Source organism: Musca vetustissima, unplaced genomic scaffold (assembly GCF_032173495.1).
Source record: "Musca vetustissima isolate MV318-11 ecotype Yass unplaced genomic scaffold, APGP_CSIRO_Mvet_v1 utg18361, whole genome shotgun sequence".
NCBI classification, from domain to species: domain Eukaryota; kingdom Metazoa; phylum Arthropoda; class Insecta; order Diptera; family Muscidae; genus Musca; species Musca vetustissima.
In genome coordinates this window covers 57,718-84,477 of record NW_026889274.1, presented here as the reverse complement: position 1 = coordinate 84,477, position 26,760 = coordinate 57,718, and the positions used below count along the sequence as shown (strand labels likewise).

The following is a 26,760-nucleotide window of genomic DNA, read 5'->3' as shown; positions in this document are numbered from 1 at the left end:
TTTACCTTTTATTATTTTTTCCATCAGGGCCAGGGTTGCCGTCTCGGTCCGATGAAGGTTAATCTGGATGACTTCTATCAATTGTCCTCCAGTAACCGGGTTTTTTTGGTATAGTGGCGTCCGATGTTGACAACTCTGGGGAGAAGAGAACGCATAATTTTTTGGTTACATATTATAAAGGTTCTCGGACGAGAACCCGTATTTGCATAAAAGAGTTGGTAATTTATATGGCGTAAACCAGTGACCTTGTTTTTAATTGTCTAAGTTTCCTGGATCAGTCCGATGTGTATTTTACCTTTTATTATTTTTTCCATAAGGGCCAGGGTGACTTCTATCAATTGTCCTGCAGTAACCGATTTTCTTGGGAGTCTGTTATATTCTCCTCGGCTCCCTCCTCTTTGTTGCTGGGTACTTCCCCCTCGCTGTTGTCATTGGCTTCTTCGTCTACAATCCTTGCCTTGCCGAATTTGAAGTAAACGGCATTGGACACGTAGTGCGCCAGCTTACCCTTGGTCTTAGCCAGACTTGCCACTGAAGACCTGTCAAAGCCTAACACAAGGAGAGTCCCTTCCTCTTTCTCCTTCCTGTGGAAGACCTCCCATTTCTTAACGTGCGGTGTCTTGTTTTGTAAGCTGAAGACCTCGAGCCTTTTGTAGTTGAGGAATGGATTTTTTCCTTACCAGCTTGGGATTCATTGTTCCATCTATGGGTCCAATGCTTGCCACTATCTTCCGCAGGGCTTCTATGCTATTTGGAGTTTCTAATTCCAGCATTAGATAGTCCGCTTTGAAAGCGCAGCTATCCAGTTCAATAATCTTGCTGTTGACCGCATTTAACATTTCCTTATGGGTCTCCTTCTTTAGCTTACCGTCTTCCTGATATCAGAGCCAGCTTCGTCTGCCCTCGTCAATGGATTCTCACGTTGGTTTGATAACTTCCTCTTGAATATCGGTCAACGGAAGCTCTTTGGTTCTGGCAGACAACTGAAAAGCAAGCCTGCTCGTCCGGAGATCTTATCCTCTTCACGCTTCCGCATGACGCTGATACTAACCGTGCTGTTATATGGATCTGAAGCATGGGTACATACGCAAGCAGATGAGGCGGCTCTTCTCTTGAGAGAAAAATTATCCAAAAGATCTATGGGCCGGTCTGCGTTGACGGTGAATATCGCCGTCGAATGAACCATGAGTTGTACCAGCTATTCTCTCTTCGACATTGTTAGACGTATTGAGCTGCAGCGACTACGTTGGCTAGGTCATGTTGTGAGAATGGATGAAGATGCCCCAGCCCAAAAGGCATACAAAGGCGAACCAGCTGATGGTTCACGCAGAAGGGGAAAGCCACGAATACGAGGAAAGATCAAGACGAAGAAAACATTGCCGAAAATGGTATTTCAAATTGGAAAAACTCGCAAATTTCGACGCGCCTGGAAGTTTTTAGCGATTATTATAATATATTTATATTTTACGGCCACAAGCCAGCTATATATTGAAGAAGCATTTACAAGTCATTGTAATAATAGCCTTATTAACTTTACCAATAAAATAATGTAGATCCGATCCAACTTAATATCGTTGGATATATTATCTGTATTATATGACAATTTTTAGGACATGTAAGTAGATAGTCGGTATTAAGTAGCAATTGTGACTACTATGATACTATTTATGTGAATGCAATTGGGAGAGCAACGGACATACATTGGAACTAAATTCACACATATACACACACATGATTGCTATATATACACACATAACAGTTTTTCATTTCTTAATTATTTCACATAAATTCTAGTGATTTCCTGTTTTTCTCTGCTAACGCATTCCATTCCTGTACACCACCATCAACCACATTCCTATGTACATATGACCATTATAAGACCAAAAATCTTACCACGAATCTGTGTCTGTTTACTGTCGATGTACATACCGATATATGTAACATATGAAGGTATATAATACATATTTACACACATATTCATGTATATAAAGAAGAGTCCTATCAATATGGCGTCCATTCAACGCCAGTCTTTTTCGCTTATATTTTCCGTGTTTACCCAACGGCATATAAAGGAGGACAGAAAAGATGACAAGGAACAGCAAATGAATGGAGGAGTATAGAAGAAGCTGAACTAAAATTTTGAAAAGATTTACAATATTTACTTTAAAATGTATTGAAGCAGCATTCAAACGTGTTATTCAAAAGCAAGCCCAAATTACTGTGTTAAAAAGAAATAGCAATATCTTCACACACACACACACACACTGAAAAAATATCACAACACAGAAAGTCTTTTCAATAAAGACGGCAAAAATGATGGACGCCGTATTCAAAATTGACTACTTATGAAAACTTATATATTTGTATGTGTGTGAGTATTTTTATAAAAACGAATGGACCCACAATCCCGGAATCAAAATGCTACTTGATGTAATGTAGATTTTTTCCATCTGAAAAGACTGTCACGGCATTATTTTATGACCATACAAAAGCAACATTATTATCAACCCAAACCCATTTATGATAACCTGTAAAAAAAACATAAAAATGTGAAGGTGTGTAATATGTACACATTGAGGTTTCATATTATGAATTTCTATGAAGAGGGATATTTGAATTTTCATATTTATAGTTAAGACGGCATTTTTATACCCTTCACCACACTATGGTACAGGGTATTATGTATTTGTGCATATGCTTGTAACAGGCAAAAGGAAACGAGATAGACACATAGTTCCTTTTGAGAATATGCATAGAATCACTTTTTGAGTCCGTCCATGTATTTTTGTGAACAAAGTACAGGTCGCATTTATGAATCAATTTGGATGAAATTTGGCATAGGTCACTTATTTGGCCCAAGGACGAACCCTATTCGATTCAAATTTAGGTATAGCTCCCATATATAGTTTCGTCCGATTTTATTGTACAGCGCACTGAATCAGGTCCATGTTTATAGGTATGTAAGGAGTATGATAATAAAAAATCTGGAAGGTAAAAATGATAAGCAGATGTCAATGAAGGTCCCATGGGAAATCGAGTATGACCTCTGGAAGGCCTATACATCTTGTGAGAATTCAATTGAAGTGTCGGTTCGATCAGCGAAGTCATTTGAGAGGTAGAGGCCGCTACTTGTCCTTGGAGGTCGGTATAAACTCGGTTAAAACAGGAAATAATATGGAATAATACCGCGTGGTCGATAAACGCTTATTGAGATGTATAATATGACATGTAGAGGTCGCTACTGCTGTTTGGAGGACGGTAAGAATTCTGTTTTAGTCTGGGAGGATGTGTAAGACTACAGTGACATCGATAAATGGTTAAGACTTCTGAAATGCTTGGAGAATCTTGCGAGAATTTATATAGACCTCAAATTAGATTGATTGAACAAATTAGATAGTATGATATGACATGTAGAGGACGCTACAGATGTTTGAAGAACCGTGACATCTATGTTGAAGTCTGTGAGGATGTAAGGGACGACAGTGAGGTCGATAAATCCTTCTGAAAATATATTTACTTGGAGGAAATCTTTAATACTTCTTTCAGGCGAAAAAGGCTTCGGAGATGTCGGTAGTCACTAAAGACTATCAAAAGTACAATAAGTATAGCATCTGGAAGGTTTTTAAAAAATTCGAAAATTAGATTTACTTAGAGGAAATTTTAATACTTCTTTCGCAAAAAACCCCATCTGTGAGAGAGGACATTAAAAACTCTTGAAGAATTTATTATTGGCCTTAGAAATAATACAATTGTTATGTAGAGGTCGTTAAAGGCTTCAGATATGTCAGTAAACTGTTGTGAGAGAATAAAGAGGTCGCTAAAGACTATTAAAGGCTAGTAACAGTAGGCTTAACATCTGGAAGGATATTGGAGACGGCAGAAAGTACGTCAATATCTCTATAAAGTCATCAAAGTCTTTCGAGAGGCCACATTTCGATTTTATGTGAATGATGCACCAAACTGCCAATATTTCTCCGATTGGGACAAAATTTTGCACAAAGTACATAATTAGGTCCAGACTGATGTCTGCGAAGTTTTGTTTAAATTGGATATTGGAGATTTAGATATAGCTCATATATAAAGTTTCGAGAGGCTGCCGATTTTTGGTGAATGATGCACCAAACTCCCAATATTTGGCACAAAATTTTGCATAAAGTTCTGAATTAGGTCCAGACTGATGTCTGCGAAGTTTTTTTTTTTAATCGGTTCAGATTTAGATATAGCTCCCGTATATAGTTTCGTCCGATTTTATGTGAATGATGCACCAAACTCCCAATATTTGTCCGATTGGGACAAAATTTTGCACAGTGTGCTGGATTAGGTCCAGACTGATGTCTGTGAAGTTTTGTTAAAATCGATTCAGATTTATATATAGCTCCCATATATAGTTTTGTCCGATTTTATGTAAATGGTGCACCAAAGTCCCTATATATCTCTCGATTTGCACGAAATTTGGCATAGAGTACTGAATTAAGCCTAGAATGATGTGTATTAAGTTTCGTGAAAATCGGTTCAGATTTATATATAGCTCCCATATATATATATATTTTCGTCCGATTTAATGTAAATGGTGTACCAAAGTCCCTAAATATCTTTCGATTTGCACGAAATTTGGCACAGCGTAATGAATTAGGCCTAGAATGATGTGTGTTATGTTTCCTGAAAATCGCTTCTGATTTAGATATAGCTCCCATATATATTTTCGTCCGATTTAATGTAAATGGTGTACCAAAGTCCCCATATATCTTTCGATTTGCACGAAATTTGGCACAGTGTAATGAATTAGGTCTTGAATTATGTGTGTTATGTTTCCTGAAGATCGGTTCAAATTTAGATATAGCTCCTATATATATTTTCGTCCGATTTAATGTAAATGGTGTACCAATGTCCCATAATATCTTTCGATTTGCACGACATTTGATATAGGGCATTGAATTAGAAATTGTGTGCACGGCGTAATGATATAGCTCGCATATATAGTTTCGTCCGATTTTATGTAAATGGTGCATAAAAGTCCCTATAAATCCTTATACTTGCACGAAATTTGGCACAGCTTAATGAATTAGGTCTAGAATGATGTGTGTTAAGTTTCGTGAAAATCGGTTCAGATTTAGATATAGCTTCTATATATATTTTTTAATATCGGTTGCAGAATGACATGTTTATGGATCCATTTCATTTTACTGGTCTTTTAAAAATGCTCATTTATTATATCTGGTGATGTCATATTAGGTCTAGAATGGTTTATATTAAAATAGTTATCTGATTTGTTCAGCGTTTTGAGTTTAGTTCTAAGACTCTGTTGTAATCATTTCACCTGCGGAGGATAGCGAGATAAAAAATTCGAACGTAAGGTTCGATAATGAACTATAGCCGCATTTAGACCTAGCCACTGTGTGGAAGTTCCAGAAGGAGTGAACCGATATACCCCATCATGGAATTTGAACTAAGTTTGAAAGAAATAATAAGATGGACAAAGTTTGAATGAAATCTAAATTTTTTTAAACGGATTTGGTCCAAAGAAACATGGGTCCTAAGACCAATATTTCGATGAGGCACATTTTCACCGTTTTAAAATGTTTACACCCTCATTTACCATAAGGCTGATGGTATATTTATCCATTAAGAAATTCTGACATTTGTATTATGGTGTACATAATCCGTTTTTAGAAATGTCGGTATTGGTCCACTTTTTGGTATGTTCCCTATATTTTCATTTCCAGTACCTGTTATTCCCTACTTGTTATTTCCTAAAGTGGCATATTTATCATGTAAAAGCTATACTGAGTTTTGATCTAAAAATTTTGTTCAAATCTGAAATTTTTGATATCAATATTTTCATGAAACTTTCAGAATTTTGGTACTTCAGGCTCCCAAATAATTAAAAAGTTTTAAATCCCATTGTCCTATCGATTTGGGCTTTAAAGAAATTTTGGCGTAACAAAATTTGTGGACAAGTTGTCGATCTCCTATATTCGATATTCAAGCTATATTCGGTGTTATAGAAAACACAATTCACTCAATCATATAATATTTTCATTTTGATTTTAAACATTTTAATCGCGTATCATAACCCCAAATTGTATGTAGGGTATTGCATTGCATATCAACACATAAATATTGAAGAATATCCATTGACAGTCTGAAAAGTAAGCAAGCAATGATCCAAAACGTTTACGCTAACAACATGCCTTTAGAAGACAACTCTAAAGTCAACAGAAACAGAATATAGCTTGAATGAAAAAAAAGTAAAATATGAAAAAAACATATTATTTCTATGTGTGACTATGTGAATCAGCGTTACAAAAAAAATCAAGCTTTAGAAAACCGAAACCCCTGCTGTTGAGCTAAAAGGATACGGATGTGTCAAAGAAGGCTATTTAAGATAGTGTAACTAATATTGGGACTACAGTTGAAGCGCATCTCTTGAAACGTTAACTCAAGTGGCATGAAAACGTAAGAGCTAAAATATTTTTTCAAGCATCCAACGAATATATTAAAAATCGAGTGAAATATATGTGTTATATATTAACATATATACAAAAATAACAAACATGAAATAAGGAAATTGTTAAAAGTCATTGAGCAAATCCCAATGAGTGTATATTGGAAACGTTTCGTTTGAAAAGGAAATGCAAAGGAAAACATTTGTATTCATAACAACAAACAAAATTCTTACTGTGATATAAAGTGTGTGTGTGTGTGTTTGTGTGGGTGTGTTTGGATATGAGGGTTCTAATGAAATTATGATATACGATCATAGATTTTTGTATGACAAAACATTATAAATCATTTTCAATTTTCCGGTTCTCTAACTCTGCACGTTCATCCATCCGTCCGCCCAAACCAAATCCTTGATAGCAAATATAAAAACCTGCAACACAAAAATCGGCATCCTGCTTTGCTTTCAAACATAAACTGAAAACCAAACAAACAAAAAATAACTCAAGCTCAACATTGTCAAAACAAAACTTTCATAATTTGTCAAAAAAACGAAGAAAAAGAATGAAACTTGTGTTACTGTTGTAAACGATGTGGAAATTGAATAAACAACCCCACAATAACAACTGCGGAAAAAATATGAAAAGCAAATCTAAACTTCTAAATAAAAAAAATACAAATAAATCTAATTCATAATCTAATAAGGAAGTAGACTTGTTTGATTAGCTTGTTAATAATGTCCATAAAAGTCATTACGAAGAGAAAGAAATGTATTTGTAATTTAATGGGAATGTTACTTAATTTTTAGTATTTTGAATTTCGAATCATATTATATTAATAACTAATTTAAAACAAACCAGTAAGGAAAGTAGTAAAGTCGGACGGGACCGACTATATGATACCCTTCACCACCTGGAGTCAATGTTCCCTCGAAGGAACATATTCATGTCCTTCTGGAACCTATTCATATTCATATTCGGGCATATTTATACTCGTCTGCGTACCATGGGACAAATTTGTGAAACCGATTTTTAGCAAAATTGATACAGGCTATTCGGTACGCCGCACTGTTAAATAATAATTTAATAAATTTAATTTCAATCAGGCACCCGTTCGAAATACATATGGAAGCTATGGCTGCATCTGCACCAATTTCAACATAACGCAATATCGTCATTCAAGTCTCTATTGAATGCGTTGTGCAAAATTTCGTGTTAATCGGACAAACATTAGGAGTTTGGTGTACCATTTATGTAAAATCGAACGAATACATATGCATATGTGTGAGCTATATTGAAATCTGAACCGATATTCCCGAAACTTGACACACATCACACTAGACTTCATTCAGTACGCTATGCCAAATTTCGTGCAAATCCAAATATATAGGGACTTTGATAAACCTTTTACATAAAATCGGACGAAAATATATATCGGAGCCGATTTTCCCGAAACTTAACACACATCACTCTAAACTTAATTTAGTGCGCTATGCCAAATTTCGGGCAAATCGAAATATATATATATAGGGACTTTGGTGCACCAATTACCTAAAATCGGACGAAAATATATGTGGTAGTTATATCTAAATTCGAACCGATTTTTACGAAATTTAAAAATATATAAAGAGGACAATTATATATTACGTTAGAAAATCCATTATTTTTATATGAACTATAGGACTTTATTTAACATGCTTCGGAACGCCCGATTTGGGTCAAATATGCACCGTTTTGTTGTATGATTTGTTGCCATTTTTAAGGTAACTTCACAATGCCACTCTCTCTCTCACTCTCTCTTTGCAAAAAAAAAAATCTAGTAGTCAATTTTCGCAATCCTCCCTAGGTACCAATTTTGTATTATTAAAGAAATTTTGTAATGCAAGAAAAATATGGTAATCGTTTGGTGCCAAGTCTTGACTGTATAGCGGATGCATCAAAACTTCCCAACCAAGCTCCCGAAGTTTCTAGTGAGTCTGTGTAGATGTGGCTAAGCGTTGTCCTGGTGGAACACGACAACTCTCCTGTTGGCCTTTTCTGGTTAATTGTAAAAGTTTTAAAACAGTTTTATGGCCGATTTTTAGCTCCTGGGCGATGTTACGACTGCCTACCGGTGCGAGGTGCTACTTAAACATCTAAAATTCTTGAACGGAATCTACGAAACCAAAATTGCACATAATTGGATATTACAAAATCGGAACCATAAATACCATTCACCATCCTTTGTTCCCTTCCATTTTTAACACCCTGTAACTCACAACTGAATGCACCAAACAAAAAACAGAAAAATAATTTTTTACTGCGTAATGTCACCTTTCCAACGAACATAAATCTGAAATTGTTTGATCGATACTTTACGAGAAATCTATCAGTACAGCCATCTGCCTAGAAAATAATGGCAACATTGGGCGATATTCATATCGACGCCTCCGAACCATAGTATGCTAAGTCTGAAAAGTAAGTTTTTCAGTAGAAGCTCTCAAAGTACGGAAGTTTCTTATATCTTACGTGCAATGCTAAGTATATTTTTGCTTATAACTTTGGTTTGGATTGGCCGAAAACATGCTAAGTCGACTCAGCATACTATGGTTCGAAGGCTTCGATATACTTAAGAAAAATACAAAAATCTATGTTCCCCTCATAGAATTTAGTTTTTATATCAAATCTATGTTTTTAATTTCCCCTACAAACGAATGAAAAATGTCCCCCATTCCTAACCTCTAATTACACTTGAAATAATCGGATTAACATTGCACATTTTTTTCTATAACTTACGAATTAAACCAAAGAACAAATACAAATATTTTTTTACGAACATTTAAAAGTTTACATTTTCATTGTTGATTATTATTCACTCTTCCATTTTCCATCACCCCTTGAAATCTTATTGCAGCAACGGAAATGTAAAATAGCAAAGAAAACTCACGTAAACTGTCTTCAATTCAACTATTGGGGGGAAATTGTTGCTTCATTACTAAACATCTGAAATGAAGTAATATTATGTACTTATTTGGTAGGATACTTAGAGTTTCTAGACCAATGAATTTCGAAGCCGGATAGATGTTAGGTAAGCACTAAGCCAAAAGTATTCGTAAACGGAAACAGTAGATGTGGCCATTATCAACCACTGCAAGAAGTAACTAGGAAAACGAGTATCAAAGAAAAAAACTCCTAATAGGTGCACAAGATGAAGAAAGAAGAGAAGGAGGAGGCGGGACATTGTTCTTGTATTTTGTTTACAAAGATTATCCCTTAGTTTTATATTGGCTTTTGCCCTGTCATTTGACAGCATGGATGGTGTCAGTCCCATTACTATGTCTGCCTTTTTATTTGTATTTGCTTCACTTCGCTGTCGTTTATGCTGAGCAGTTGCAAATTTGATATTTGAGTACGGTAAAAGTTGAAAGTTGTATGGTATGGTGTGGTGTTGTATGCACCACCAACCACACTATGTCGTGCGGGTTGATTTTTTGTGGATCAAGAGTTTTGTAACTGTAGAAAATATTAGTTTAGTAGTTTAGTAGATGCATCATTTAGTATATTGATTCATATATCAAAGTGATGAATCCATTAAAAACCTATTTTTTTAATAACGACATATAAAGGAATTACTATTTTGTAGTCCTCAAATATAATTTTATGGTACTCAAACGTGGAAATTTTAACACGTTCGATTTTGTGAATAGTACGCATTCCAGCAAGTAATACTGTCCAAGTTCAGTTCGAACTGGATTTAAGGTGTGGAAATTTAGATTTTCATAAAATATTGTATCAAGTAATTTTTTTTCGAAATATACCTTTATATCTTTAGCGCATCTACTTTTTAGATTCAATTTTGCAGTTACAGGAAAGTCGAAATATTAGCGAGGGATATCTGATCAGAATGTTTATTTCTGACATAAGCAGCACTAGGTATTGTCTGGCTGCTTTTTGGGCTTATCATTAACCCTACGATCAATAACCGAGTACATTTGAACTGAGTACTTTTTTGAAAATAGCTGTAAAATTTTCAATAATGTAGATATTGGGATTAATATTGAGGAATCATTCTTGATGTATTTCAACCACAATTGAATAAAAAATTATCAATAATTTCCATATTTATATATTTTTTTAAATCAAAAACCATGGTACATTTGTACTCACCCAAATATACGCTGTAATTCATTTAAAAATGGGAATATCATGCGGTTTTTATGAATTTTGGCACAGCTCAGCTATTTGGCCTAAGGACGAACCCTATTAAAATGTGGAAAAATCGGTTCAGATTTAGATATAGCTCCCAAATATATTTTCGTCCGATATAAGGTAAATGGTGTACCAAAATCCTTATATATCTTTCGATTTGCACGAAATTTGGCATGGCGTTAAATTTCGTGAAAATCGGTTCAGATTTAGATATAGCTCCCATATATATTTTCGTCCGATTTTAGGTAAATAGTGCACCAAAGTCCCTATATATATCTCGATTTGTACGAAATTTGGCATAGCGTATTTAATTGAGTATAGAATGGTGTTTTTAAGTTTCGTGAAAATCGGTTCAGATTTAGATATAGCTCCCATATATATCCCTATATATCTTTCGATTTGCACGAAATTTTGCACATCGTAATGAATAAGGTCTAGAATGATGTCTGCCAAGTTTCGTGAAAATCGGTTCAGATTTAGATATACCTCGCATATATATTTTCCTCCGATTTAATGTAACAGGAGCACTAATCCCCTATAAATTTTACGATTGGCACGAAATTTGGCAAAACGTACTGGATTAAGTCTAGAATGATAAGTTTTGGAAAAATCTGAAGATGATTTGTCTGTTCTATCGCCTGGATATTGTATATATTATCGCCTGTTGTATGTACCCATAGTGGTGAAGTGTATCATATAATCGGCCCAGTCCGACTTTACTATTTCCTTACTGGTTATACCCAACACAACTATGTTGTCAGGGTGTTATAGATTTGTGCATCCCAAGAGTTTGTAACACCGCGAAATATTGGTCCTAGACCCACCATTAAGTATAGGGATCGTCATACCTCGACTATCTGAGTCAATCTAGACATGAAATGGACCAAAAACTTTATTTTTGTCTGATTTTCTGGTCGCTCCAGAGGCCGCAATTATGACCCAAACTTTGCGAATTTTTACATGGAGAAGGGGATCGGGCGAAAGAATAAGCATGCCTGTTTTGATAAAGATCGGCTAATATTTAGCTGTTCAAATGGACCCAGACTTTTGTTCGAAAAATGACAAAATTTGTAGTCTATAGCGTATATTTTACCCCTGAAGGACATATATTGACCCTCAAATTGATACCAATTATATGGCTGTATGTACTCTGATGTGGGAGTTATACGTAATTAGGCAAAGTTGACTATATGCGTAGTATTACTACTACTCCATTAGAGGACGGAAATGTCACGCTGATTGTTTTGTAATTGTACATGAAGTTCAGATTATGGTGAAGGACGACGCCTATAGTTTTTGGTGAAGTTGAGATTTCATTCAGGGAGTGCAATGAACCGAAAACTTTAATTTTGTCAGATTTTCTAGTCGCTCTAGAGGCAATTGTTGTTTGAAGAATTTCACATATTTTACAATGTGAAGGGGATCTGACCAAATACTTAGAGTGGCTGTTTAGAGTTTGATCGGTCAATATTCGTGGGGTCAAATCAATCAATACCTAAAGTGACCAATTTTTTATTTAATGGCGTAAAAATTCACTTCAAGAAAAAAATTGGAAAATATTCCAGGGTAATAAAGTGGAGTTCTTGATCTATAATCGGTAAAAAGGGTGCAAATATCACGAAATATTGCCCAGACTCAGAATATAGAACCGCAGAAAGCTTGATTTTCGTGGTAGTTGTGTAGGGTATCATATGGTTGGCCCCGTCCGAATATACTGTTCCGCTCACTGGTTTTATATTAAAAAAGTAATTGCTTGCCTTTTCATTCCTACTACACATAATCATTTTAGTTCCTATAATGATGGACCCATATAACCTAAAATAACCCTTAATATTTTGGGTCTTTTTTAAACGAATAACTATATTACGGTTTAAAATTTTCATAGTGATTGTATGGACATATTTGGACACGCTTACCAACCTGAATGTATAAAATATTACAATTTGCGTTCCAAATAATCCTACCAAAAGTAGTCAAGATTATAACAGGGTAACTTCTAATTGGAGGATTTCAGTCATATGTTCCACTCCACCATCATTTATCAAAATCAGTCCACATTTTAAAGTTTTTTAGATTTTAGGAAAAATTTCCCTTAAAGTCTCTGATACTTAGTATTTCTGTTCCTTGTGTATTACAATATTCTCTTCGAAAAATTGTCGGTATGACGCCAGAAATTATTAAGTATTTCTAATGCCATCATCACAAGCTTTAAGCACTCTTTTCAAAATAACACCTTCTTCATTTTAACTAAATATAATTTTATTTCGGGGGTTTTAAATAAGCCTACATCGAATTTTTGTTCATAAGATTTTTTTTTTTTTGAAATTTTAAATATTTTTAATGCACACCTGCAGTCACAGAGAACGCGAAAGTATACAACCACCAATCAATCTCGTTTGAGCTGTTGATGAAGGCGGTTGTGCCGTCGCTTGTTTTCATGATTTTGATCGTAGCAATGTATAATTGCAGACAAAGTTTCTCGAGAAAGCGAGAGACTTACTCTCACAGGCTTTGTGTCTGTGTGACCAAACAAATTCATATGTATACGAACCACTATTTATTTTAATTTGTTATGGATTCTAATGTGATTCCGTATTCTCTCTCCATATATGTAGGCCGCATTGTACTTAGAGTATATTATAGTAGGACCCATGTTCTTTTTGGTTCAGTTTTTTCTTCTCCCTCCTCTTACACATCATGTCTGGTATTAATTTCATGTTTTTATGGAACTGCTTCAGAATGTCAGTAGGGAACTTGGGTGCGTATACCTAATACTCGTAGATGACTTCTTTGTAAATATAATGCATACGCAACATATGACAATCGTTTTAATCAATCGTTCATTCTATTTTTCATTGTCATTTATTATTTAATTTATAATTTATCTTCAGCGAATATAAACCATTGTTTATTCTTCAACACACACATTTGCAATTGAACAAATCCCAATAAAATCTGCCGACAAATAAAGTGCAAATTGTTCTTCAAACTAAAAAAAAACAAAAACTATACATAGAAAATCCTTTGAGATTAGTTTGGTTCCTGACAATTGAAATTGTGTTGAATAGGAAAAAAAAATACATACCTAAATGCACATCGCCACATTGGCCAATAATAAAAAGCAGAGAAAAAATATCCATTGTATTCGAACCATTCAAATAAATACCCCATAGAAATGTGTCATTGCAATTACAACAATATTGCCTGTTAAAGGAAACAATTGGAACGACAACAGGTCAGAGGATATAAAACAGCACATTACACTTTTTTGTCTATTGCTTCCGTATGTGCAATAGAAATTGTTGTTTCTTTTTTCTTCAAACGTCCATTTGTCACTTTTACAAATGAACTTTGACTTTCTTGGACTATGTGGCCTTTAGTTATATACTAAGGGCAAGGCAGTTAGAATGTAATTGTTAAGAATTCTCATATTATGGCTATGTATATTGCATTACCCGGAATGTATGGTCCCATGGAGGTGATACAGTTTTTAAGTTGGACATATACTCAACTGGCACAAATAGTAGAACATTATTCTATATTTTAAAATTTCATCATGATAAAACCAAGTATTTGAGTCTCATTCGGTAACTTTCTTGTTTGTTTCTTTGCAGATTCAGCAAAATACCCCGTCGTTGTGTGTGTGACGAGGAAACACAAAGGTATTGTAACACCAGCAGGAACCGAAGTAACAACAAAGTTCTCCTGCTTCTTGTTGTTGCTGTTGCCAGTATCATCAACAAGTCCAAAAAGAGCAATAACTAGCAGCAATACAATACAAATAATAGTAACTGACAGGCCAATAAGCTATAGTCTAACATACGAACGAATACTAAATAATAAAGGACCCAAACGGTTAGCGCCAGTAAAAAAGGATAACAGCAACCGACCGAAAAGTGCATATACAATTGTATAATATTTGCCATCAATACATTAGGACAACAAAATGTTTATCCGCACAACAACAATGAGATGTTTGAAAAACAGCACAACAGCAGTAAAAATGAAAAACAAGATCAATATCTTGCAGTGGTCACCCATAGGACATCAACAACGACATATACACACGTCGTCCTGCACACGTCCACAGATCATCGGACTTCAAACGAAATGTCAAAAACGAATCAAAATCAAAATTTCAATTCCCCGAAAAATGAAGCAGAAAATCAAACACAAAAAGAAAACGAATTGCAGGCAACGGCAAATGGAACAAAAAATATCTTCCTTAAGCAACTAAGCCTGTGGTTATATTTGGGTCTATATTTTATTCTGCCCGGGTATGCACAGCGTCAGCGTCAATATGAATGTATTATAAAAAACCCATTACAACTATTAAATCAAATTAAAAGAAAACTGCTAAATAACTGTAGCTGGTTAACGTATACAAGTGTTGCCAACCATATGCAACAAATAAGTATTGCCAAATATAATATAGAATTTTTGCAAAATCTCCCATATAAATTAAGTTTAAGTGTAATTCTGATACGAGTAGAAAGGATATTAGGAATTTGCCTTATAAGACTGATACAACTAACAACATTACAACAACAACAACCACAACAACAAATTCCTAAACATGAAAAGCAACAACACATAAAATACAATAACAGCAACAACAACAGTATCCATACAACAATGGATACTATTTGGAATAATCAAATCTCAATATTCAAAGAGTTGAGAATATTTGTAGAGAAAATGATGGCACACATTACTTTATGCTCCGAACAAGAATTGGACACATTTCCAAAAATATTCTATACACGATACATTCCATGCGAACAGCGCTCTGTGGAAATCCCTTTTATCTCCTCAAATATAATTAGAGCAAATCAGTTTTTGCTCACCAACAATTTGCAACACATAAAACTATTAATGTTTCACTTGCAACATCGGCAGCAAACACTAGCCAAATTTCCAGTAGTAGTATCCTTTGTGGCTGAACAACATACCTCCAGCCAAGGAACAACTTTCCAAAATCTAGTTGTTAAACGAATTCACTTAGAAACATTGGCAAGTTCCATGAACTCCATGATTTTAACTCATAAAATAAACGAAAACGATAGAACGGAAGACCAAACAAAATACAAAGCATACCGCGCTACAACATCAGCGCCATTACAAGGACATGGAGTTATTCAGCAGCTACCAAGCCAACATTATGATAATAATAAATATTATCTTGTTTGTAAGCAACTGCAACTAAATGAACATCCCAATAGAGAACGTAAATACAGAAAGGAGCAGGCGGCGCCGTTGTCCTCTTTACAAGACCAGGAATACAAGTGCCAGTACATCCTGCCTACCCCCTGCTCTTGGCAGATATACGGATTTCCGTTAATGTTACAAAAAAGAAATTTCAAATATCTTACAAAGCTAACGGAGCATACAAAGACTACAGTTAACAACAACAGCAGCAACAACAACGGCAGCCACAACAGCTTCGGCAAGAGCAACACACATTCCACCGTACCTCCACATTTCAATGATAATGGTTGTGATAATGAAGGTTTGCAGCAAGGCGGGTCTAATGTATTACCCCAAAGAATTCCTCAAGTTCCCAAAAGTGACAGAAAGACAACAACAACAATAGCAACAACAAAAACGGCGGCATTTTACAACACAAATCCTAAGACCAACAAATCCATGAGATCCTTTAAGACAGCGGCTGGGACCCTACACTTTCATACTCCAACAAATGCTTATGCAGCAAATATTCCATCACACAAGCTTCAAGTGTCGGCAACATTGTCCAACACATTGAAGTCAACAGAGACAAGACAAATGTCTGTTCCTTCGCCATCGTCGTCGTCGTCTTCTTCTTCTTATTTAACGTCAGTGCTTCCACATTTTAAACATTGTCATCATTCAAATTTCCACCTAAAATTATCCAACAACACTTTCGTCTCCACTTTGCCAAGTCTTCTTACTAAGCCATTGTCATTCTTCGCCTCGCCAACGTCGTCGTCGTCATCGTCCATATTATCGTCTTTGCCATCCTTTTCACGGACCCCACTATTGTTGTTGTTGTTCGTTCTATTGCTATTGTCATCCATGTGGCATACATCCGAGGCATTTCATGGTAGCGTCAAATTGAGCACGAATACCATCAAAACGAAATTTGGTCTGGTGCGTGGCATTGTGGTGCGTTCATCGCCATTAGTTGAAGCTTATCTGGGCATACCGTATGCATCGCCACCTGTCGGAAGTTTAAGGTAATTATTTTTAGATTTTTATTTCCATACCAATGCTAGCTATCTATGTATGTGCGTACGTACGCCTCACAAGATTTCTTGAATTGTATGGCAATAATATAGAATTAATATACAGACATAAATATGTATGTTTGCATTTATGTTCAGTACAAATATTAAATTTTGGAAAGTGGTCAATGTTGTACAAGAAAAAGACGACATTATTGGAAACTATTTAAGTAAGGGCGCAACTTAATGAAGTTTGTCCGAAATCCTTGTATGCGTTTCTTTCTTTTCATCCATAGGTTATTTTATTGTTAACGAATCATAAATTACACTGTGCAACAAAATTTAGGTGTGTGGACAAAAACCATATTTTTATAATCACTAATCTATATATGGGCAATATTACCAATTTTTATACCCTACACAACTATGTTGTCAGGATATTATAGCCGCGAAATATTGGTCCTAGACCCACCTTTAAATATACCGATCGTCATGTCTCGACTAGCTGAGTCGATCTAGACATGTGTGTCCGTCCGTCCATTATAATTTGTAAAGACGATACAGGCCACAGTTATGGACCAATCTTCACACATTTTTGCATGTAGGATGGGTTCGGCCAATGAAGACCCCTATTTCTTTTGGAAAATATCGGTTAATGTTTAGGGGATGAAATGGACCAATAACTTTATTTTTGTCGGTTTTTCTGGTCGCTCCAGAGGCCGCAATTATGGCCCAAACACTGCATGGATAAGAGGATCGGGCGAAAGAATAAGCATGCCTGTTTTGATAAAGATCGGTCAATATTTAAAGGGTCAATTGGACCCTAACTTTTGTGTGAAAAATGAAAAAAAAAATGTATTCTATAGCGTATATATTTACTCCTGAACGACATAGAGCCGACATAGTATATCCAAGAGGAGTGGTTGACCTTTAAATTGATACCAATTATTGATACCAATCGGCCCCGTCCGACTATACTGCTGCGCTCACTGGTTTAATATTCCATTTTCAAAAAATCGGCATTTTTGTTTTCGTGGTACACCAATAATTTTTGATATACATATAGAGAAAAATGTTCTGACCCCGAAACCGTTCACGATTTTTGGTTGATGCGCGCAAAAGTAATCGAGGTTTTAATTTTGGGCATAAGAAAAATCTTAAAATTACGCCGTTTATTTTATTGACCAAAAACGTATAATATGAATATAACCTATTTGAATTAGGTCCATTAAGAATCATGGATTACATCTCTCCTTCGGCTGAAGTTTTAAAAGTTCTGTTTTCGCAAAAGTTCAAAACCCGTACAAGGTCATTTATTGAAATGATCCACAGAAGTTGCAATTAAATCCGCGACATTCTCAAAAAAATTGACAAAATTCGCGTTTTTGGAAGGCCAGTTCTAGTACATGGATTTTCACGAAGAAGATTTTATTTCATACGAAACGTAAAAAAACCTTACTGATCGGGAGTACCCATATCATTCAATTGACACATCTAAAAATTTGGCCCGAAAAATAGGTTTTTTAGAAATTTGATCGCACAAAATTTTCACCTTCGGATGAGTACTACTCTGAAGCTTTGCATACTACATACACAAAATATATATCAAATTACCCAGATTCGCGACTACAATAATTTTCTAATCGATTTTTAGAAATTCCTGTTAGCGTATTATAGCTAGAAGTAAAATTAAAAAAAAACATTCAAAATCGAGCTTCAAAATGTCAGCATAATTTAAAGGTATATGTAGTTGAAATTTCGAAAAATGATACATAAGAGACGTAGTCCCCATTTTGTTGGCTTCTAGATTTACTTTGACATGAAGACCGTGGAATGAGTGGCTTAGTCACTAATCGATAGAGAACATAAAAAACTGGTTCGCCTCAACCTGTTTTTTCACACTTTATTATACCCTCCACCACACTGTGGTACAGGGTATTATGTTTGTAACAGGCAAAAGGAAACGAGATAGACACATGGCTCCTTTTGCGAATATGCATAGAATTACTTTCTGAGCCGATTTACGCATGTCCGTCCGTCCGTCCGTCCATGTATTTTTGTGAACAAAGTACAGGTCGTATTTATGATCCGATTTGGATGAAATTTAGCATAGTTCACTTATTTGGCCCAAGGACGAACCCTAATGAAATTGGGAAAAATCGGTTCAGATTTAAATATAGCTCCCATATATATATTCGTCCGATTTTATGTAAATGGTGAACCAAAGTCCCTATATATCTTTCGATTTTCACGAAATTTGGAATGGTGTACTAAATTAAGTCTAGAATGATGAGTGATGATGAACATGAAAATCGATTCACAAAATCCACCAAAATCCCTATATATCTTACGATTTTCACCAAATTTGGCATAGCGTACTGAATTGAGTCTAGAATAGTGTTTCGAGAATATCGGTTCAGATTTAGATATATGTCCTACATATATATTTTCGTCCGATTTTATACATATGGTGCACCATACTCCTAATGTATGTCGGATTGACGCGAAATTCGGCACAACGTACCATATATATTTCGAAGGGGTTATGATTGAGACTATATTTTTAACAGTGCGGCATACTGAGTATCGTGTATCAAGTTTGCTATAAATCGATTTCCTTAAATTTGTCCCATTGATTCTTAATCTGCCCGATTGAAATTAAATTTAGCATAGGTTGCAGAAAGGTGTATGTTCCTTCGAGGGAACATTGACATGAAATTGTTAGGATACATATGTACAATATACATAAAGTGGTGAAGGATATCATATAGTCGGCCCAGTCCGTCTTTACTACTTTCCTTACTGGTTTTTCATTAAAGTAGACACAGTTTTCACCCAAATAAAGTTTGGGTAATATTGCCCATATATAATCAGTAAGGAAAGTCTAAATGTATATTAAACAGGACTATTAACATGAAATTGGATGAAATAAAATATGTGATATTTATCTAAATGTGATTCTCCCTAGATCTATCCATAAAGTATGTAAATCGACTTCAAACAAATATAAATAGGTCATCCGTTGGGCTATGTCTGTACTTCTAGAAAACGCAACTATGTAATTCTATGCTCAATTTTGTAAGTTGTGCAAAATTTGATGTCAATCTGACTACATGAGGAGTTTGATGCCCAATTTACTTGAAATCGGACGAAAATATATATGGATGCTCTATCCAAATATTAAGCGATTTCAAACAAAGATGTCACAGGTTAGGTTCCAGTAATTTCAGAACGTTTTGTTCCGATTGGTTCCTTGGTGCGTCAATTACTTAAAATCAATCTATAATAAAAGGGAGCTATATCTAAATCTGGACCGATTTTCACGAAACAAGGCAGACAGACATCACTCTATGCTCAATTCAGTACGTTATGCCAAATTTCGTACAAATCGAAAGATATATAGCGACTTTGGTGCACCATTTATATGAAATCGGACGAAACTATATATGGGAGCTATATCTAAATCTGGACCGATTTTCTCGAAACTTGGCAGACATCATTCTAGGCTCAATTCAATACGTTATGCCAAATTTCGTGCAAATCGAAGGATATATAGGGACTTTGGTGCACCATTTACATGAAATCGGACGAAACTACATATGTGAGCTATATCTAAATCTGGACCGATTTTCTCGAAACTTGGCAGACATCACTCTAGTCTTAATTCAATACGTTATGCAAAATTTCGTGCAAATCGAAAGATATATAGGGACTTTGGGGCACCATTTACATGAAATCGGACGAAACTATATATGGGAGCTATATCTAAATCTGAACCGATTTTCATGAAACTCAGCACACATCATTTTAGGCCTAATTCATTACGCTGTGCCAAATTTCGTGCAAATCGAAAGATATATAGGGACTTTGGTGCACCATTTACATAAAATCGGACGAAACTATATATGGGAGCTATATCTAAATCTGAACCGATTTTAATGAAACTCAGCACACATCATTCTAGGCCTAATTCATTACGATGTGCCAAATTTCGTGCAATTCGGAAGATATATAGGGACTTTTTACATTAAATCGGACGAATATATATATGGGAGCTATATCTAAATCTGAACCGATTTTTCCCAATTTCAATAGGGTTCATCCCTGGGCCAAATAAGTGACATATGCCAAATTTCATCCAAATCGGATCATAAATGCGACCTGTACTTTGTTCACAAAAATACATGGACGGACGGACGGACAGACGGACATGCGTAAATCGATTTAGAAAGTGATTCTATGCATATTCTCAAAAGGAACCAAGTGTCTATCTCGTTTCCTTTGCCTGTTACAGTGCATGCGATCATTCTATGTACACGTTTTCCATAAAATGCGCGCCAATTTTGAAACAAATGAAATAATAGAAAATCAGAAGACATTCGAAATAGATTTGTGATTCTAAATATTTTTCTTGAAAATAATAATAATAATAGTTCCATACAAACATGAGTTCCGTTCCAGAACCTAAAAGAATCTACTAATTTTACAAGTTTTGCAATTTCTTACTCGAAAACCGTTCCTGAACCCACAAAACTTGTAAAACATTGAATCAAATTTAATAGAGCACAAAACAAAATGGCATTCTCTTTGTAAACTTTTTACTCGAGAAATTTGGCCGAGTAAAAATGGTAAACAGGAATACTTACATCTGATTGGCTGTTATGTTGATTTTTTATTGCCATCTAATTTTGGCATATTTACTAGATTTCCGTTCCTGAACTTTTCAAAATTTGTTGTACTCTGATAGCGGTTTTGGAATGTTTCCCTTTTACTAGCTTTACTATTAAAAAAGTACTGGAACCGACCAATGCTGCTCCTTAATGTATCTAAAATGTTGCTATGCCACGGGAAATATAAAATATGGTGGTTACATACCTAATTGTTGGTCAATGTCTTTGAACTTATAAACACAACACCTCGCGTATATTCTATACCAAAAATGTGTATCTCAGAGAAAACTAATATATGATGATATTTCCTTTCAAAATTCTATCATTAAGCTCATATGGAAAGTGAACAACTATCAAAAAACAGCAAAATTAAAAAAAAAACTCCGCCAAAAAGATTTATTATAACGAAGAATCTCATTATTTTACCTATTCGTATTGAAAATGTGACTATGAAATTACAAATACCTCGATATGCCAACTACCGATATATTAAATAAAGACATTTAATATTGAAATGTACCTTAAATGCCGAATAACAGCTGATTAGATTTAAAAACGTGCCCAAATCCCCAACAACATCGAAAAATTTAATTAAATCCGAATAAAATATACCGATATATTAAATTAAGACATTTAATAACATGTTGTTAGGATCGAACTTTTCATACCTTCTAATATGTCCACCTTTCAAAACTTGGTCCTAAATAAAAACGTTTCCGCAAAAATGTGTTTTACCCTTCCATATACCTGAATGATATATACTACAATAAGGATGGATATGTACTAACTTTTGGTAGGAAGATTTGACACCACGTGAGAAAATACCGAACTATACCATCATATGGGGGGTACCCGGATACTTGGACCAATATTGATAAAACATTACAGCCACTTTGGTTAAAACAATGGACCAAACTTCCCAAAATTCAATATATTGGGAGCTACCTCAAAAAGTGGACCTACATCGACAATTTTATGTAGATTCATTCTACCAAATAAAACAACAAAATGTCAAATTACTGCCGGTTTAAAAACGTGTCAAAATCATTAACATTCTCAATACTAAATATCTTATGAGTAGTAAAAATATATGTGCAATTCCTCAAAATTGTATCAAAATATCTCCATTTTCCACTAATTTTATTCAGAAAAGTTACAAATGTACAAATCCAAATTAAAAATCTCAATATAAGGAAAAATGACTTAAAATTCTTTAAAAATAAAGGACTCACTTCACTCACACACAATACTATTTATTATTATTTAATTACTCTTGTAAAATAGAAAATCATTTGTGGTCATGAGTTCTTTCCATTCGATTTCTTTATTGTCCGATCTGACATTTTATAAAAACTCATTGTTATTATAAAATATAACTACCGTTACCATTTCGCAATGGTATTTTCAAATTTAGCTTTTTCACAATTATTTGTCAAAATACACACAGATGAGTATTCACTTCATTCAGTCTGCATCGATGTTCTATCTGAATATTTAAAATCTTAATGCATTTTATATTATTGTTATTTCCCCAATCGCTGGATAGATGTCGGGTTGGATAGACAGACGAATCGATAAATACGTGTTTGTATGAGATGAACACTTTTTCATTTGCCGAAGAAAATATAAAATATCCTTGCTTCATTCTTGTCTACCGACCAAACCTGTTATACTGCAAAGGAACAAAGATTTTGTTTCTTCAGTCACTTACAGCAACAACGACATTTTAAGATAACTGTCCTCTGATATTGATGTTCGGAAGATGTTTACGATAAAACAAAAATCAATACGATATATTAACGACTTTACGCTGCTGCTAGGTTAGACAACAAATGTGTTGGAAAAGTTAAAAGTAAAACATCATGGCATAGAAAAAGTAAAACTTCATTGAACATTCGGAATTTGTTACAACATTATGGAAAATTAATTGAATGGAACGAAAGGCACGTATAGCAATACGAGTATATGCTATAGTTTTATACACAATATTTATAAATAAACTTAAGTGCTTTTATAAAATAACGCAGTATATAGAATATTTTCGGATGTAACTTTATTGCCTGGTCAATCCAAAGCCTACAATTTTAAAATAATATAAATTTTTGTGATGATGAAAAATATTTTTAATTTAGTAATGACTATTGTATTTAGTCGATCCTTTGCGTATATGTTTTTATATTAGCCAGTTTGAGCTATGTATATTAATTTCCATGAAATCGAACGAAATTAATAATGAAAGCTATAAATATATATATGGGTCTTGTTATACCCTACAAACTATGTTGTAAGGGTATCATAGCATTGTTTGGACCCAGAAGTTTCTAACTTTCTAACGTGAAATATTGGTCCCAGACCAACTCGACTAGCCGAGTCTATCTAGACATGTGTATCCGTCCGTTTTTCCATTATAATTTGTAAATACCAAAAAGGTCACAGTTATGAACCAATAGTACGAAATTTTGCATGTAGGACGGGTTCTGGCCATAGAAGATCCCATATTTTAATAACAATCTGTTAATATATAGAGGATGAAATATACCGAAAACTTTACTTTTGTCTGTTCTTCTGGCCGCTTTAGAGTACCGGGAAATTCAAGAAATTTTACTTGTGGAAGAGGATTTAGCCAAAGAATAAGCATGACTATTTTGATGAAGATCGGTCAATATTTAGAGTGTCATATGGACCCAAAATTTTATGTGAAAAATTACAATATATAAATATTTAATATATAATTTGTAACGAATGTATACACCGGCATTATTATACCTACACAACTATGTTGTCAGAGTATAATAGCTTTGTGCAGGTCTTTAGACCCAACTTTAAGTATACCAATCGTCATATCTCGACTAGCTGAGTCGAACTAGACATGTGTGTCCGTACGTCCGTCTGTCCATTATAATTTGTATGGACCAATCTTCCGAAATTTTGGACCAATCTTCCCGAAATTTTGCATGCAGGATAAGTTCTGGCCAATGAAGACCCCTATTATTTTTGGTAAAGATCGGCTAAATTTTGTCTGATTTTCTGGTCGCTCCAGAGGCCGCAATTATGGCCCAAACATCACGAATTTTTACATGGATGAGGGGTTCGGGGCAAAGAATAAGCATGCCTGTTTTGAGAAAGATTGATCAATATTCAGCTGGTCAGATGGACCCTGATTTTGTGTGAAAAATTACAAAATTTGTTTACTCTTAAAGGACAAAGACCCGAGAAGTTGTTATTATATCCAAGAGCAGTGGTTGACCTTTAAATTGATACCAATTATATTGTCGTATGTACTCGATTGTGGGAGTTACAATTAAATATTTATAGGTGCTTACGTATTCATATGTTATTTAGTAACACATTACCACACTGGAGTGCGGAAATATAGCGCTGATCGTCTTGAAATGTTCCATGAGAATCCAGTTATGGTCAAGGACAACGCCTATAATTTTCGGTGATGATCAGATAATTATTTAGGGATGAAGTGGACCGAAAACTTATTTTTTTGTATTTTTTTCGAGTCGATCTATAGACCACAATTCAAAGCAATTCAACACAACCAATGGTGAAGGGAATCTGGACAAGTAATTAGAAGGGCTGTACTGAATATTAGTAAGATTTGTTGACCTCTAGTCGGTGAAGAGTGTCAACAAATATTGCGAAATATTGCCCAAGCTCAGAATTTAGAACCACACAAAGTAAGATTTTAGTGGAAGTTGTGTAGGGTATCATATGGTCGGCCCCGTCCGACTATACTGCTCCGCTCACTGGTATTATATTAAATATTTAAAGGTGTGTGTGTGTGTTACGACGATAGGTTACCCCTTCAGACAAACAATGGTAACGAGTGGTAACAAGAATGTACCCATTATGGAACTTAATACGTCCCAACCAAATCGACTCTATTTAAAATGCTCATTGACTACTTCACGTGAAAACTCCCGAAAGTAGTAACCGAATTTACACAAGTTTAGCTTGTCGTAATATTGTTTTCCAAAAACAGGGGGTGTCAATCGCCCCTTTCTCCCTTTCACTGTTTTAAAACATTAAGGAAAGTAGTAAAGTCAGACGGGGCCGACTATATTATACCCTTCACCACTTTGGGTATATTAATCAGGACTATTATCATGAAATTGGATGAAATAAAATATGTGATAGTTATCTAAATGTGAATTGACTTAGATCAATCTCTAAGCATGTCATTCGTTTGTAACAATGGGACAAAAGTATGAAAATCTACTTCAAACAAATGTCAATTGGTCATCCGTTGGGTTATGTCTGCACTTCTAGAAAACTCAACTATGTTATTCTATGCTCAATTTTGTACGTTGTGCAAAATTGGATGGCAATCTGACAAACATGAGGAGTTTGATGCACAATTTACTTAAAATCGGACGAAAATATATGTGGAAGCTATATCCAAATATGAACTGATTTCAACGAAATTTGTCACGGGTTAGGTTATACTAAAATCAATACGTTTTGTTCCTATCACCCATATATTGGTTCCTTGGTGCGGGAGCTATATCTAAATCTCAACCGATTTTCACGAAAATTGGCATACATCATTCTGGATTAAATTCAGTACGATATGCAACATAAGAACTTTGGTACATTATTCACATTAAATCGGACGAAAATATATATATCTAGATCTGAACCGATTTTCACGAAACTCAACACACATCATTCCAGCATCAATTCAGTACGCTGGGCAAAATTTCGTGCAAATCGAAAGATATATGTTGACTTTAGTGCACCATTTATATTAAATCAGACGAAAATATACATGGGAGCTATATTTAAATCTTGACCGATTTTCACGAAACATGACAGACATCACTATTAGATCTAGGCTCAATTCAGTACGTCATGCCAAATTTCGTGCAAATCAAAAGTTATATAGGGACTTTGGTGCCCCATTTACGTGAAATCGGACACAAGTATATATGGGAGCTATATTTCAATCTGGATCTATTTTCTCGAAATTTGGCAGACATAACTCTAGGCTCAATTCAATACTCTATGCCAAATTTCGTGCAAATCGAAAGATTTATAGGAACTTTGGTGCACCATTTACATGAAATCGGGCGAAACTATATATGGGAGCTAAATCTAAATCTGAACCGATTTTCCCTAATTTCAATAGGGTTCGTCCTTGGGCCAAACAAATGAGCTGTACCAATTTCATCCAAATCGGATTATAAATGCGACCTGTACTTTGTTCACCAAAATATATGGACGGACGGACATGCGTAAATCGACTCAGAA

At 34.8% G+C, this 26,760-nt stretch overlaps 1 protein-coding gene across 1 annotated transcript in view; it reads left to right on the top strand.

The window, feature by feature from the left end:
- The first annotated feature begins 3,403 nt into the window (after positions 1-3,403).
- The window catches only part of LOC133336951 (uncharacterized), a 35,736-nt gene continuing 12,379 nt past the window's right edge, over positions 3,404-26,760 (top strand). The window contains exons 1-2 of the mRNA XM_061545218.1: positions 3,404-3,469; positions 15,822-16,843. Coding sequence (XP_061401202.1) covers positions 3,404-3,469; positions 15,822-16,843 — 1,088 coding nt within the window. The remainder of the gene's footprint in view (positions 3,470-15,821; positions 16,844-26,760) is intronic.